At 55.3% G+C, this 14,636-nt stretch overlaps 2 protein-coding genes across 11 annotated transcripts in view; one reads left to right on the forward strand and one right to left on the reverse strand.

Moving 5' to 3' along the window:
- The window catches only part of MTERF4 (mitochondrial transcription termination factor 4), a 61,903-nt gene that overhangs the window by 22,169 nt on the left and 25,098 nt on the right, over positions 1-14,636 (forward strand). Inside the window, exons 4-6 of one of the 3 annotated variants that reach the window (XR_009351954.1) lie at positions 6,001-6,115; positions 6,340-6,473; positions 6,725-6,863. Coding sequence is in view for 2 of the 3 variants with exons in the window: in XM_059167457.1 (XP_059023440.1) it covers positions 6,340-6,473; positions 6,725-6,863 (273 nt within the window). In the remaining variant the exon portion in view is untranslated. Of the gene's footprint in view, positions 1-6,000; positions 6,291-6,339; positions 6,474-6,724; positions 6,864-14,636 lie in introns of those variants that run through there. The other 2 variants (XM_059167457.1, XM_059167459.1) reach the window with 2 other exon arrangements.
- SNED1 (sushi, nidogen and EGF like domains 1) overlaps positions 1-14,636 on the reverse strand; it is an 81,912-nt gene that overhangs the window by 15,130 nt on the left and 52,146 nt on the right. For 7 of the 8 annotated variants that reach the window (XM_059167444.1, XM_059167449.1, XM_059167448.1 and 4 more), the window contains 10 exons: positions 11,359-11,472; positions 10,908-11,021; positions 9,803-9,916; positions 9,036-9,332; positions 7,367-7,550; positions 5,718-5,830; positions 4,625-4,906; positions 3,360-3,504; positions 3,195-3,277; positions 1,526-1,639 (listed from right to left, as the gene is read on the reverse strand). In XM_059167444.1, the coding sequence (XP_059023427.1) occupies positions 1,526-1,639; positions 3,195-3,277; positions 3,360-3,504; positions 4,625-4,906; positions 5,718-5,830; positions 7,367-7,550; positions 9,036-9,332; positions 9,803-9,916; positions 10,908-11,021; positions 11,359-11,472 (1,560 nt within the window). Of the gene's footprint in view, positions 1-1,525; positions 1,640-3,194; positions 3,278-3,359; positions 3,505-4,624; positions 4,907-5,717; positions 5,831-7,366; positions 7,551-9,035; positions 9,333-9,802; positions 9,917-10,907; positions 11,022-11,358; positions 11,473-14,636 lie in introns of those variants that run through there. The other variant, XM_059167450.1, reaches the window with a different exon arrangement.

Below are 14,636 nucleotides of genomic sequence, written 5' to 3' on the forward strand. Positions count from 1 at the left end.
CTCTCACCTTATAACAAGAAACCTACAGTTCAGGCACATGTGGATATATAGCAAGAGCACTCGTCCTCACTGCCCACCCTACAGCAGAGCAAAGGGACCGTAAACACGAAATCCAGGCTTGAGGTGAACAGGGGGACAACAGAAGATACGAGTTCCTACTCATGTTCTAGTTCATGGGTTCCAGATCTAAAGGCCATCATCTTATCAAAAGCTAACTTACTTAAAAAAAAAAAATGCTAACTTAACTAAACTAAATAAAAGGTGCTGTCATAGACCCATATCAGATGTAACAGGAACAAAAAACCATGATTCACTGGGTGCACCTGGGGGCTGTTAATGATTTTTTTCCCCCTGCTTATAACCTAAAATCACTTTTTCCCATCCTCTGGTTAGCCTTCATCCCTTATGTTAGCAAACACTGCAGACTACAGGGACATCTGGGGCCAGTCTGGTACCACCTTGAACCTCTCCTTCAGAAGGCACCCAGGAGAGGTCATTCACATCCCACTAGTTCCTGAGTTTTATGAAATGAAATGTCTAATATTGGGGAGGGCTAACAACACAAACTGTACAATGAAACATGTGCTTTTCTCACTTATGAGGCAATGGCAACATGCGTGTCTTTACTCTGAACCCCACCTAAACTAACAGAATCATTCCCTGGCTCCATCCGACTCTTGCTGCTTGCTAGGGCCAGCCCTGGCTCCAGGCCTTGCACCACGAGGGGAGCCTGCTGGCTGTGACTTTGCTGAGGCCACTATCTGCCACCACACTCTCCAGCGCAGGTTCTCCTGATGCCTCTGTCCTTGGGTAGCCTGGGGCAGGTCTGCAGGTGGCATGTATCTTCAGATGGGCCATCCTGGGCACTTGGCTCACCCTTAGCAAGTATCCTGCCTTCCTTGTGGTCTGCTTGCTATGCGAGCAGAGTCTGAACCACTGGGTCCTAGAAGAACTGTCCCTGGAGGGCCAGAGCCCCAAGGGTTAGAGCGAGGAGGGAAGGTAGAGCCAGAGTCTGAGTTGGTGTAAGGAACACATGCCCAAAGGGGAAATGCTGCACCCTGCAGGGATGGGTCTCCCCAGACAGGCCCATGCCCCATGTGCCCAGCAAGGCCCTGCTGGCCCTGTACACCGAGCATGGGTCTGTCTGGCCACCTTTGTATGGAACACAGTCAGTGGCTGCCCCTCCATGTCCACCGTGTCCTGCCGCACATCTCCTCTGTGGAGAGGTACGGGGTGAGCTCAGCTTTACGTGGAGGGAAGGAAGGGCCATCTCTGCAATGGAGGGCCAGTCCCTCCAAGGCAGTCCTGGATAGACTGGGGGGCTCTGCTTTCCAGGCTTGTTCCTTGTCTGTAAAAGCGTCGTCTGGTTCACCCCACTCTTTCCAGAATGACGAGCTTGGTTGCTCCTTGGGCAGCTCTCAGTCTGCCACGTCTTCACTATGGGTGCCCCCCCCCCGCCCCCACCTACGGCCCTTAAGGCCCCCCTAGGATGGTCAGCTCTGGAAGTCCACACCTGCTGACTTACTTTCCCCATCCTTGTCAATGCGGTGTTCAGGAAGCTGGAGGGCCAGGCTGACCTGTTCAGGCACCTGCTTTGGGTCTTCCTCCATGTTTTCAAGCTGCACTGGAGCCGTGGGTTCTAGGAGAAATCAAAATGTTCCAGTGTGCTGACCCCAAAGCTTGCTGCCTCATGCCCAGGATTGTTCTTGGGCTGCCTTCTAGAGCTGCTTCTCTCCCTGGGGCTATAGAGATTGCTGTGGTAAGGGCTCGGTGTGGCCCATTCATTTGCTGACCATCCCCACCATTGGGGCAGAGTCCCCTGGGCCCCAGAGCTGCCTTCAGCAGGATAGCTTTTCTCCAGGTGGGGGCCAGCCCTAACCCTCCTGCTGAAACTCAGAGCTGCTTTGGTGAAGGTCACTGGTGGCCTGAGCCGGGGCGAAATGTCCTATCTGATCCAATGGCCCCATCCTTCCAGGTGGCTGATGCTGTGCTATCCTTCTTAAGGTCAAATTCCACTCTCTGCTCCCTCCACCCCTGCTTCTTGGGGCTGTGGTACCTCTTCCCTTTACATCTACCCTCAGGCAGACCTTGCACTTGGCCAACCCTAAATGCAAGTCAGCTTCTCTGTGGGGTCCCTGCCTGTGCGCTTGGGCTTTTTATGATTGCTTCTGTGGCTTTAGGAGGGTGTCTGGGTCACACCCAGCCTGCATAGCTTCCTAGACACCTCTTCCTGGTCATCATGTCTGGTGAGCCCTTCTGCTCCTTCTCTGCTGGTCACAGGGGCTTCACTGCTCCCACCTGCTCATCACTGTCCCTTTTCTTCTCTGGCCTGGAATGTTTGTGCTGGTTGAGAATTCTCACTAAACTGGTAATTAGGTTCTGTGCCAGGGAATTCTGTGAGAACAGGACCTGGTTTACTGGGGAGGATGAGGCCTGGGCTGCCCTGCCTAGGGTCCTAAGGGCCTTGAGGGCAGGGACAGCCCATGGGCATGCAGCTTCTGGCCTGCTGTGCCACAGTCTTGGGGAATACCTTCTAGCCCCCTCCTGCTAAACCATGTGGGAAGGGGCCAGGCCATCACAACACAGCGCTCATGCCCTGCGGTGCTAGGGCTAGGCAGAGTGGCCCTCTGGTCTGCCACAGGTGGTCCATTAGTTCAGGTTGAGCAGGATCTGAACCTGGGACACAGTCTCTTATGTGATGGAGAGGTGCAGTCTGTAGACTGTAACATGCGTGTGAATCACTTGGCTTCTTATTAAACACAGATTCCAACTGCACAGCTCTGGGTGGGATCCTGCCCATCTAGAAGCCCCATGGGTGAGGCTTGTGCTGCTGGTCCGAGGACCTCACTTTGAGTAGCAAGGAGTTAGATGGTACTGCGTTCTCTAGCTTCCTGCTCTCTAAGCTACACTGGGACTCCTGGCTTGGCAAGTCCAGCTTCTGCACCTCAAACCTCCTCCTGACCCTGAGCCCTGCCAACAGCCTGCACTTCAAACCATTCTGGCATATCGGGATGGCCCCTGTGAGCCTGTGCAGATGCAAGGGCCTACGTTTTGCTGCGTCCCTGTTGGAGGTGGTATCGGGTGCTTGGGGTGGTCTTTAAGCCCAGGTGCTAGGGGCCTCATCCCTCATCATGCTGGGGACATGGGCCTGAGGAGGTGGCAGTGAGGCCCCTGAGGCTGGCCGAGGCACTCACGCGATCTCACGGTGACCGATTTGCCAGGCGAGCCCCCAAACTTGGCACTCACTCGCCCTCTGCCGTCCACCAGCTCTGAGAACCTGCCAAGGGAGTCACCATGGGTCACCGCCACAGAGTGCGTGCCTGGGGCCACGCGCTCTGGGGGGATGGCCGAGGCTGCACCTGGGGGCCGGGGTCTGGGTTTCAGGCGCGTCGCGGTCACTGAGCAGGCGCAGCTCTGGCAGGCGTGCGGGCGGGGGTCTGTTTCTGAGCACTCGGGGATGCAGTCCCTCCCTGTGCCAGCGTCTGTCAGCGCCGTCTCTCGAGGCTGCAGGTGGGTGGGAGGAGTGGGTGGCTGCATGAGGCTGGTCCCGCCAGGCCTCTTAGAGGGGAACACTGGAGACGGTGTGTGTGGCCCCGAGGCCTCTTGCTGGCTTTGGGGACCTCGTGGGTTTGTCGCTTTCTAGCAAGCCCAAGCCCTGCTCCCTGCCCACCCCTGCATCCCATCCCAGGAGTCAGAGGGCCGGGATCTCCACCTGCAGGGCATGGCCAGCCACTCGGACCTGACAGGACACCCCCACATGCCCAGAGAGTGAGGATTAGGCTTCTCTGTGGGTCCCTGTCTCCTAACTGTGCCCCCAGCCCTCCCTTGGGCAGCTATGGCTGCAGCTGCATAGGGTCTTACCCTCTTGCATGGTGCCTGTGTATTTGCTCTTGAGGATTCTGTTCTGCCCCAGCCACTATCTGCCTCCCTGCACACTCGTTTCACCCCCATTGCCCTCTCCGCAGCATCCGTCTAGATGCACCCTCTCCCTACAGCACCTTCTCTGGGCTCCAGCATGGCAACAGGGTCATGCAGGACTTGCTAGGACTCCTTGGGCCTCCAGTGCGCTGGAGAGCAAACCACATCCTTAGTGTGGCCTGAGGCTCTGTGCTCCTCAGCTGTTTCCTCCCTTTGTGTGTCCACGTGGGTCTCCCTTCCTACCTCTCCCAGGCTACCCCTCCCCATGCCCATCCTGACCCTCTCTCCCATCTTTCTGTCCAGAGGCTCCTTGTGGGTCAGGCCTGGCTGCGAGGCCACTCCCTGGAGACAGGGTGAGGAGGGATATGCTTATGTTTACAAATTCCTAGTGCATGGACCCTGCACTGACTGTGAATTCCTTCCCCACTGATTTTCATACCCCCAAATTCTCCCGTGTGAACACAGTCCTGCTTTGTGGTTGTCTGATGTTCCTGGGGTGGTGTCGCCCATGAGGGTCCTGGGGCTGAGCTGTCTCCTGGGCAAGGATGCCACACCCCAAGGAGGGCAGCCCAGCCTGCTGTTCTGGGGGCCCACAGTGAGCATGAGGGGCTGGGCCACCTTCATGGCCCCGTCAGTCCTGAACAGACCGCAGGGCCTGGCCTGCGTGCCGTCCCTGCCCCACCATCACTGGCAGGGCCATACTTACAGGTGATGATGTAGAGGTGAGCAGGCTCACTGTGCAGTTGGTCACCCTCAGCACTCTGCACAGCGGTCACCGATAGCTGGTAGCGCCGTCCTGGCAGCAGGTCCCGCACCGTGTAGGACGTCAGCTTCCCGTTGGGGACATAGCGGCTCTTGGTGCTCTGGCTGGTGGTCACATTGATGACATACGCCTCCAGCAAGGTACTGGGAGTGGGGATGTCCCAGACCACATGGGCAGAGGTGGCTGTGACTCTGGCGGCTGTCAGGTTGGCTGGTGGCAGGGGCCCTGATAGGCATGGAGCAGGGAAGGGAGGTGAAAGGGGCCACCACCAAGTTTAAAGATCTGACACGACTGCTGAAGTCTCCTAGAAGCCCCGTGTGGTCATGATGGACAACGTTACAGTCCTAAAGGGTGGTGTAGAGGGGTGTTTGCAGCATCACCTCCTTCTGCCCGAGAGACTCCCCAGCATGCTGCCAGGAAGAAGCCACGGAGGCCCCAGGCCTGTGCAGCCTATCAGCGTCTTCTCCTTTTGATTGCCTAAGCCTGGCCATGTGCACCCTCCTCTGGGGTGTGGGAGGGGGCCAGGCAGGCAGGGAGTGGGCCAGGGTCCCAGCACTCAGGGTCAGTGCCAGGACTTAAGCCGGCCCTCACCATACTCCCCGACCCTGCCATGGGCTGTCCATGTGCCTACCCCAGCTGGGCTGTCCTGGAACCTGGAACCTAGACTCTGCCCAGATCTTTCCTCCTTACCACACACCCCCTTTGTTCACAGGTCCCTCTGGTGTGGACAACATGACACACTGGCCCCCTCCATGTTGGGGTGGGAGGGGTGGTAAGGGCCAGGCCTCCTCCCCACCAGATACCCTGAAGACCAGAGAGTGGACACTGTGGGCATTCACCCACATGCCCTCTGGCCTTTCGCCCAGGAGCCTTTGGGTGCTGGATAAACACCCAAGCAGAGGACTTCCTGGGACACCTGCCCTTCCTGGCACCTGTGGAAGGGACCTGTGGGGTGCCAGGGCCACTTTGGTAGGATTTGGCTGGAGGGAGGTGAGAGCTTGCAAAGGTCCCACAAGACCTGAGGTTGTGTACTCACGAGTCCACACGTGCAGTGGGGTCGAGGCCAGGCTCTCAGTGGGAGGCTCCTGTCCCCCAAGCCCACTGAGGGCAGTCACCTGGATGGTGTATCTCCTTCCTGGCAGCAGGGACCTGTGGGCGGGAGGGCAGGGCGAGGCTCCACTGCCAGACTGTAACTGCTTCCACACAGGTGGGCCTAGCTGTGGGTGATCCTGCAGGTGGCCTCCTGAATGACCAGATTTGTGGCCTGAGACCTGTGGGTTCCTCACATGGGAACTACTCCCTGATCTGTCTCTGTCTAGTACAGGGCAAGGATCAAGATGGCTCACACCTGCCCAGGATGGCTGTGGTGCAGAGGCCGGTGTTCAGGCAGGAGAGGCCAGAAAAGGGCACTTGGAGATCACTATGCAGAAGAGGGTCAAGGAGCAGACCTCACTGCCCTCCTGCAGGGCCCTTGGCAGGAGTTCCCAGCAGAGTTCCCAGCACCCTCGTGCATGAGAGGACCTCGCTGCCCCCACAGCTCTGTGCAGTGTGGTTCATGCTAAGTACCCATTTCCTCCTGGGTACCCTGAATTGACAACAGGTGGGGGTGCCCCATGCCCAGCCCCCGATAAAAACCCTGGGTGCTGCATCTCTCACAGGCTTCCCTGAAGACAGCACCTCACACATCGTCATGCCTGCTGGTGGCCTGTGTGACTCCATGGAGAAGGGCCCTGGAAGCTCACCCCTGGCCCACCGACTTCTCCCTTCCTGTGCGTTGCACTGTTTCTCTCTTGTGAGTCCCAGCTCGGAGCACAGCCTCTGCTGAGTTTGGGGGGGGCCCTAGTGGGTGGTCCTGAAGACCCTGACTCAGTCACCAGGGCCTCATGTGTGTTTTTGTCACACCAGTCCTTGGAAGTGGGCAGTCCCCACAGAGCAGACCTGGGCGTTTGCGGTCAGAGACACAGCTGACTAGGTGGGGGTTTCTTCAACTGGCAGGTACAGATACCCCAGCCAGTCTCCCTCCCCCACTCTCCTGTCTTCCAGCACCGCCCTCCAGCAGGTGTCAGAAGCCTCCCTGGCTGGCGAACCCGAGTGGGTTGAGGCTGTGAAGTCTGAGCCTTCACTGTGGGGCCATTCCAGCATTTACTTCAATCCTCAGCCAGTCTCAATGACTGATGTTCATGTGAGTTGTATTTACTTTGTAGTTTTGTTGTATTTGTAATAAGTAAACATAAGATGTTTACATGCCTACTTTAAGGTTCTAACGTACAATTTGAACAATATAAAAATTTAAGACAAGTGTAGGGGTGCCCTGTGTCTCCCTTTCAGAGGGGCCTGCGTGACTCCGGCTAGGATAGCCCTGTACCACTCTCTGGGTGGCTTGGTCTCATTATCTGTGCGGGAGGCATGAACCCCAAGTTTTAGAGTGTCCCTGTTTTGTTGGGCACTTTCAAACACCTGTCTGGTAGCACCTGTGACGGGGAGAGGCAGGACTAAGGGCTGAAACAAAGGGGGTCTCTGCTTGTTAGGGCTGAGCAGGTGCTTGTGAAACACAGGAGGCACACACACACCCCTGCTTCTCAAGGCGGGCGGGGAAGGTGGGGAACAGCAGGGGAGGGGCACAGAGGGAGAAGGGAGGAAGTCCTAGAGCCCAGAGGGAAGGGAAGACCGGCCCCCTGCTCTTACCCAAATGTGAACCTGTCCACACTCTTGTCCATATCAGTGGATTGGTCCTCCTGGGCCTCAGGATGTTGGATGGACACACGGACGCCACTGACAGTGGCATGACGGATCCTGTGCAGAGCCCACCGCACTGAGATGGTGCTGGCTGTCACATTGGTGACCTCGAGGCCCTCAACTGGGCGGGGTCCTGGGGGGCAACAGGCCCCTTAGCTGGTGGTGGCACCTCCTCACTCTGGGGGAGGGCAGGTGCTTGAGACCATGAGACAGGACTTAGGAAGTGTGCTGCGTGGGGGGTCACCGAGAGGGGTCCAAGTGAGGCACTGACCCATCTGGGCTTGCTGGCTGCGGCCTTCAGCCACAGAGCGACTAGGGTCAACCAGATAGGCTCCTGCCTGGGGTAGGGGTATAGGCAGCTTCACCAGAGGACTGCGATCTTGAGGCCATGGGGTGGGGCCCTTGGGACACATGAACCATGGGACCTCCTTTTTCTTTCCCCTGGCTGTTCTGGTTGCACTGACAGTGAATATTTGGGCGATGCTGCAGCCTACTGAGGATAAGAGCTAGGGAAATCTTGGGCTACTATGGGGAAGGGTCTGGGTAGACCACAGGAGCCAGGAGGGGAGCCCTTGTTTCCTGGCAGCACAGTGCTCAGTCCAGTGGGCAGCATCCCTCCTGCCCACCCTTGTCTCCTGGGGAGACCCCATTCTCACTCTGATGGTGGAGGGGGAGGGATGCCATTTCTTTCTAAAGCCAAGCTCAGGCAGAGCCCACTCTGCCCCATAAGCTTGCTCTGGTCCTCCTGCTGGTCTAGGTGCATTCTCAGTGCCTCTTAGCTGGCCTTCCCATCACACACCTCTCCTGAGTCTCTCATCTCATCCCTTGCTTGGACTTCAGTGTCCTCAGGGTCAGTGTCTGGCTCAGGCTGGCAGGTGATACCCGGGCACCTTCCTCCTTCCATGAAGTTTCTGTCCATGCCTCTGAGCAACCTGGCCTCCCTCCTTTCCTGGGCATGAGTCCCCATTGGTGGGTCCTGGCTGTCTGGCTTCACAGTGCTCTTGGGGATGGCCCTGTCTGCCTGCTTTGACCTGCGCTAGTACCTGGTGTGGTGGGAGCAGAGCCGCTGTGTGCTGGCTATGCTCTGAACCCCTACCAGCTGCCCTCATGGACCCTCCATGCTGCCCAGGGGACCACTGCCCCATGCATGGTCCTTCCTCCAGCCTCCAGCACCCCCTTCCACAGTCTCCCATGCCTACCTGGCCTCTACCTACCATAGGTTTCTCTCTGTGGAGGACCAGGCCCTCCCCTGTAGATCCCAGAAGCAGATGGGCCAGGTAAGGCCCCCAAGGCCTCCCTGGACTATGCTTCCCCCTCCTGTGCAGCTGCACCCCCAGAGGCATCTGCCCTGGCAGCCCCCTTCCCTAAAATTGCCACCAATACACTCTGTCCCCACCCCCTCAGAGTTGCTGTCTCCCTCCTCAGCATGTTGGGGTGACCTCCTGGGTGCCTTGCTTGTCCCTTTGGCACCCCCCCAGCATGGGCTGGCCCCTGGCAGGTGCCTTCTTGGGGAGCCCCCCAACTTCTCTCATGGCCTCACTCCTAAGGCATGGCGCTTTGGGGCCCTGGCCAGTGTGCCTCTCCTGGTGGCCCCAGGCACATCCAGGTGGGCACTCACGTGTGCGGGTCAGCAGTAGCACTGGCCTGCTGATGTCATTCTTGTTGTTGGCATTGCGCTTGACCGAGAACACAGAGATGTTGTAGGCTCTGCCGGCTGCAAGGGCGTGCAGCTGGTGCGAGGAGTGGCTCCGGTCCACAAAGTCTGTGCGGCGGTAGGCACCATCTGAGGATGTGTAGGTAACTGCGTAGCCATCGAGCATCTGCCTGGCGGCCCGACCTTCAGGTGGACGCCAGGAGATGGAGACCCCACTCTCTTCCACTTGCTCCACCTTGAGGGCCGTTGGTGGGAAGAGCTCTTCAGGGTTTCCGTCAAGAACAAGGGAGGGGTGGTCAGCTGTCAGCCACAGAAACCCTGGCCCCCAGCCAGGCGTCTCACCTGGTGGCTCTTGGGCCTGTCCTCCCAGGGTGGAGGTGGGCAACTGCTGGTGGGGAGCCTGCTCCTGTTGCCACAATGGGCCGTTTTACCTGGTCTCTGGCCAGTGCCTCCTGGAGGGCCTCATGAGTGTGTGCGCAGGTGACTGCCTTTGCCCTCCATGGCGGGGTGTGTGTGTGTGTGTGTCTCAGATGTGTGTGTGCCTGTGACTGTATTTATGGCTCCTGGGCTGTTCTATACCCCTTCCTGCTGCTTGGGCAGAGCCCACTAAGTGACTGCCTAGACACTTTGCCCTGGGGGTGCTCAGAACTTTGACCTGTCCCCTGAGGGGTCTGTGCCCTCTGAGGGAGGAGGGAGGTCCACCCACTGCGCTGGCACCTTTGCCACCTCACCTTTGGCACAATCCTTGCCCGTGTAGCCCACTTTGCAGGTGCAGCTGTGGGACCCATTGCTGGCCAAGCAGTAGCCGCGGCCCCCACAAGGGCTGGAGAAGCAGGGGTCACTCACTGGGGAAGAGGAAAGGAGCAGTGAACACTGGGGCCTTACCCGCTCCCCCAGCGGGACCCTTGCTGTTAGGGGCAACAGGTCCTTCCTGTGTGGGTGTGTTTGTGGGGTGGATGTGGCTGGAACCATCACAGGAAGCGATCTGAAGAGGTGAGGGAGGGGCTGCTCTCTGAGGGGAAATGCAGGGCTTGCGGAGGTCTCACCAGGAGGCTGGGCACGTCATCCCACCACTACTCCCAAGCCAAGGTAGCCTGGTAGGTGGTGACTCAGGGTGGGGTGAGCACAGGGCTGGCCTCTTCTGGGGAACAACTGGCAGCCAGGGCAGCCTCCCTCTGCACTGGGGCTGTGGGCATCGAGAGGACCTGAGCTCCCCAGGCCAGGGCCAGGACCCGCAGGTTCCCAGTGAAGCAGTGGAGCCCCCTTATCACTGTCATGGCCACTAACTGTGTTCTAGGTGCGCCCGTACCCACCCCAAGCTTGTACAGTGAGACTCCTTGGCCACAAATGGCCCCCATGGTGCTTATGCCAGGGCTACCAGCACCCACAGTCCCTGGGCCTAAGACCTCACCCCCAGCAGAAACTTCACCAGCCCAGCAGCCTTGCACAGCCCACACAGCCACACAGTGCCGTGCTGCCAGTCAAGCCCAGCATCAGGGCTAGAACAGAACCTGCCCCTGGGACACTACACACCCATCCTAGGAAGAGAGCTGAGACCAGCAAATTGAAGAGACAGTTGCAGAGAGTTGCAAGTCCTATAAAGAAGGAAAATGGGCAGAGAATTCCCAGGTGTAAGGAGAGGTGGGCACTGGGACGCTGGGGCTGCAGTGAGTTCCGCCCACCCAGGCTGGCCATGGAGCCAGCCTTGTCTTTTGGGGTGAAGTGGGGCCATTGGAGGGACAAGTGCAAGAGGTGGGTAGCTAGCATCAGGGGACCCAGCAGAGGCCTGAGTAAGGGGCCTCTGGAGGAACTGGGGCTTGGCCTCTGCCTCCCTACCTGTCTCACAGTGGTAGCCGAAGAAGCCCTCTGGGCAGACGCACAGGTAGGCCCCGCCACCGTTCTCACACCGGCCTCCGTGCTGGCAGGGGCTGGAGTGGCAGCCATCCACCTCTGGAGAACACCCAGAGAGTTGGCCAGAGCCGCCAGGGGGTGTCTGGGGGAGGGAGGAGAGGATAGCGGGAAGAAGGGAAGGGGGATCGAGGAGAGATGCCAAGGAGAGATGCTGGGGCGGGGGGGTTTGCTGGGGAAATCCCCCTTAGCCTTGGAGCGCCCTTCCCAGGGTCCCTTCCCCTGGGGGGCCTGTCCAGCTGGGCCAGGGGCCCAGCCATTTCCCTCTGCTCGCTGAGCGGCCCAGGGTCTATGCTTGTTGTAAACAGGGCATCCAGGGCATCACGAATATGGGTGAGGGCCCAGCCACTCAGGGGACCCACCCAAGCACAGTGCCTACCTGTCTCGCAGTGGACTCCAGTGAAGCCTGCAGGGCACTGGCAGACAAAGGCCCCTGGGAGGTCCCTGCAGGAGCCTCCATTTCTGCAGGGTTGTGCTTGGCACTCATCTGTCTCTGCAGAGACAGGGGCACTTGTTTGTCTCTGCAGAGACAGGACAGGAGGCTGCAAGGCCCTACACAGACTCCAGAGAGGTGGGACAGAGGTCCCACATGGCCGTACACAGGGCTGCATGGCCCTGCGTGGGCTCTATGTGGACCTCCAGAGGCCTCCACAGCCACCAGGATTTCATGTGTGCTCTGAGGCTTTAACCTGATGCCCACCCTCTCCACTGTCCACCTGACAAGGGCCCTACCCCCAGGTCACTCCCGCATTTCACTGTCCAGGCTTCTCAGGGGCCTGGGCACATTCTAGGTCTGGCTCTCCCTGGAGCAGGGTCTCTGTCTCAGGGCTTAGAGCCCTACCCAGCTGTGCGGGGTACAGGGCTCACCCACCAGTGTACCACACAGGCCTCCTCTCCCTCTGCTGGATTGGAGCACAGGGCCAGGAGTCAGGGTATGACTCTCTCCACCCCACCTCCTCTAGCCCTGGGGCAGACGCTGCAGAAGGCAAGAGGAGGTCAAGGTCAGCTTCCTCAGCTGGGCTGTCAGTCTCCCTGGGGAGGTGGAGGCTGAGATGTTTGTAAAGAGTGCAGGCTGTGCTGGGCCAGGCAGTCCGGGGGAGGGGTGGGTTGGAGTAGCGCCCTGCCCTCTTACTGGAGCACAAATGGCCTCCTTCCTGTGCTGTGAAGCAGGAGCCCCCATGCAGGCATGGGATGCACACTCATAAGCTTCTGAGAGGGGAGCCCCAGTTTATAGGCACCAGGAGAGACCCCAAGAATAAAGCGGTGTTATGACTGGAGGCACATTTACTGGATGTAAATTAGCTTTGTTCTGAGGAGCCGGACACAATTGTTAGCACTCCTCAGCGCCGGAGAGACCTAAAGACCCTGGAGAGGAAGGGTTGGGCAGTGGGCCCCCGGGCGGTGCTCATTATGACCTCGAGGGCTCTCATAGAGCGCAGGACTTTACACTGTGGCTGGCAGGTGGCCAGGCCCCATCTTGCCAATTCGCATGCAGCTACCACATATGAGCCCAGTACCTCTGGGGACAAGGATACTTTAGGATATTTGCCACAGGCTTGTTTTGCATTTTAAACTGGGAATTGGGCTCTGGAATTCCAAGTGTTCAATTTAGAAAAGTTGAATTTTAATGCTTAAAATGTAACAAAATAAATGGTAGTAAGTAAGACACCCAGGAGCTAGAGTGCTTACTATCTCGTCAGGTCAAATGCACTTCCATGTCCCTTGTGATGCGGATTTTGGGGCTTATGATGTCTTTGCCTCTTTAGTATTTCAAATTTCATGAATTACCTGAACAATTTATGGTTTTGTTTTTGCTATTTATGAATTTTATTAAAAGGATATAGTGATAAATGTATTCTCCTCTCACTGAAAATGATATTAATGAGCTATCTCCATGCTGTCGGCAGGGGGGTGGGAGTTCTCTGTGTGAACACAACAGTAATAGTCAGCATCCATAGTGGGAGTCTCTTGTACTCTGTCCATTCTCGATTGCTGGCATTTGGGTTTGTTTTAGATTTTTTCGTTATTATTTTTTTAAAAAATGATTTTATTTCCTTTCATAGCTCCTGGTATAAATGTGCCCATTTTCTTAGATTTAAACCTAGAAGTGGAATCTCTGGGACACAGTTTCTATGCATGGTCAAATTGATAGGCAGATTACCAAGCCCTTTTCAAAGTGTTTCTTTTTTTTTTTTTTAATAATTTTTTTTAAATTTTTTATTTTTTAAAAACATATATTTTTATCCCCAGGGGTACAGGTCTGTGAATCACCAGGTTTACACACTTAAAGTGTTTCTATCAATTTATGCTTCCTCCAGCAATTTATAAGCAATCCTGTTGATCCACATTACCACCAGTAGATGGCTTTCTAGACTTCTGCAGTTTTGTCAACTGAATGCACATCCCTGTGCTTTTGATTTGCATTTCACTGATTACTAATATTTCTCTTGGCTATTTTTTGTTGGCTTTATTATCTCCTCTTCCATGAAAGGCCTCCTCAGTGTTTTGCTGATTTTCCTACTGGGTTTTCTTTTCTTATTGATTCATAGAGTTCTTTATATATTCTTGAAACCAGTCTCATATGTATGTATGTATGTATATGTGTGTGTATGTGTATGTGTATATATATATACATATATATGTATATATATATAATTTCTTATATAGTCAAGTTTTGTGCATTTTTTTCTTTTATAGTTAGTGCATTTTTTGTGGCTTAAGAAATCTTTCCTTATCCCAAGGCCAAAAAGATACCACATAAAATTTTGTAGTTTTAGGGGTGCCTGGGTGGCTCAGTGGGTTAAGCCTCTGCCTTCGGCTCAGGTCATGATCCCAGGGTCCTGGGATGGAGCCCCGCATCTGGCTCTGTGCTCAGCGGGGAGCCTGCTTCCTCCTCCTCTCTCTCTCTGCCTGCCTCACTGAATACTTGTGATCTCTTTCTGTCAAATAAATAAATAAAATCTTTAATAAAAAATTTTTGTAGTTTTAGAAAAACATTTAAGTCCTTAATTAATCTGGAATGAATTCTTGTGTGTGGTGAAGAGTAGGGAACAATGTGATATTTTTCTAAATGCATAACCATTTTATTCCAGCTGTTGTGAAGATTTTCTCATATGCTTTTATAGAAGTTTATAGTTTTAGCTTTTATACTATGTCTATAATTCATTTCACATACATAAACATTTATCATATTTGGTGTTATTATATATAACATTGTTCATTTTATCTTATTTTCCAAGTGTTCACTGCTAGACTGTGAAAATATTAAGGTTTTGTATATTGCCCCTGTCACTTGAATTTGCTTATTTATTTCATAGCTTTTTTGGTAGAATTTCTTTGGATTTCCCCTGTGCACGACCATGTCATCTTTCTTCCAGTAGATGTGACTTTTATTTCCTTTTTGTTACCCTGTCGGGGACCTCCAGGACAATGCTGGAAGGAATCAGTGAAATGGACACACTGCCTTGTTACTTATCACAGCAGTACGCCTCTCACAGTGAAGTACTTTATTACCTACTGCTGTTTCGTTGATACCCTTCATCAGGTTACAGACAGTCCCTTCTGTCTACTCTTAGTTTATTAATAGTTTTAAGTAGTAGTTGAATATTTTCAAATGATTTTTCTGCATCTGTTGAAATGATTATATGGTTTTCTCCT

The sequence above is a fragment of the Mustela lutreola genome, chromosome 3 (assembly GCF_030435805.1).
Source record: "Mustela lutreola isolate mMusLut2 chromosome 3, mMusLut2.pri, whole genome shotgun sequence".
In the NCBI taxonomy this organism is placed as follows: Eukaryota; Metazoa; Chordata; class Mammalia; order Carnivora; family Mustelidae; genus Mustela; species Mustela lutreola.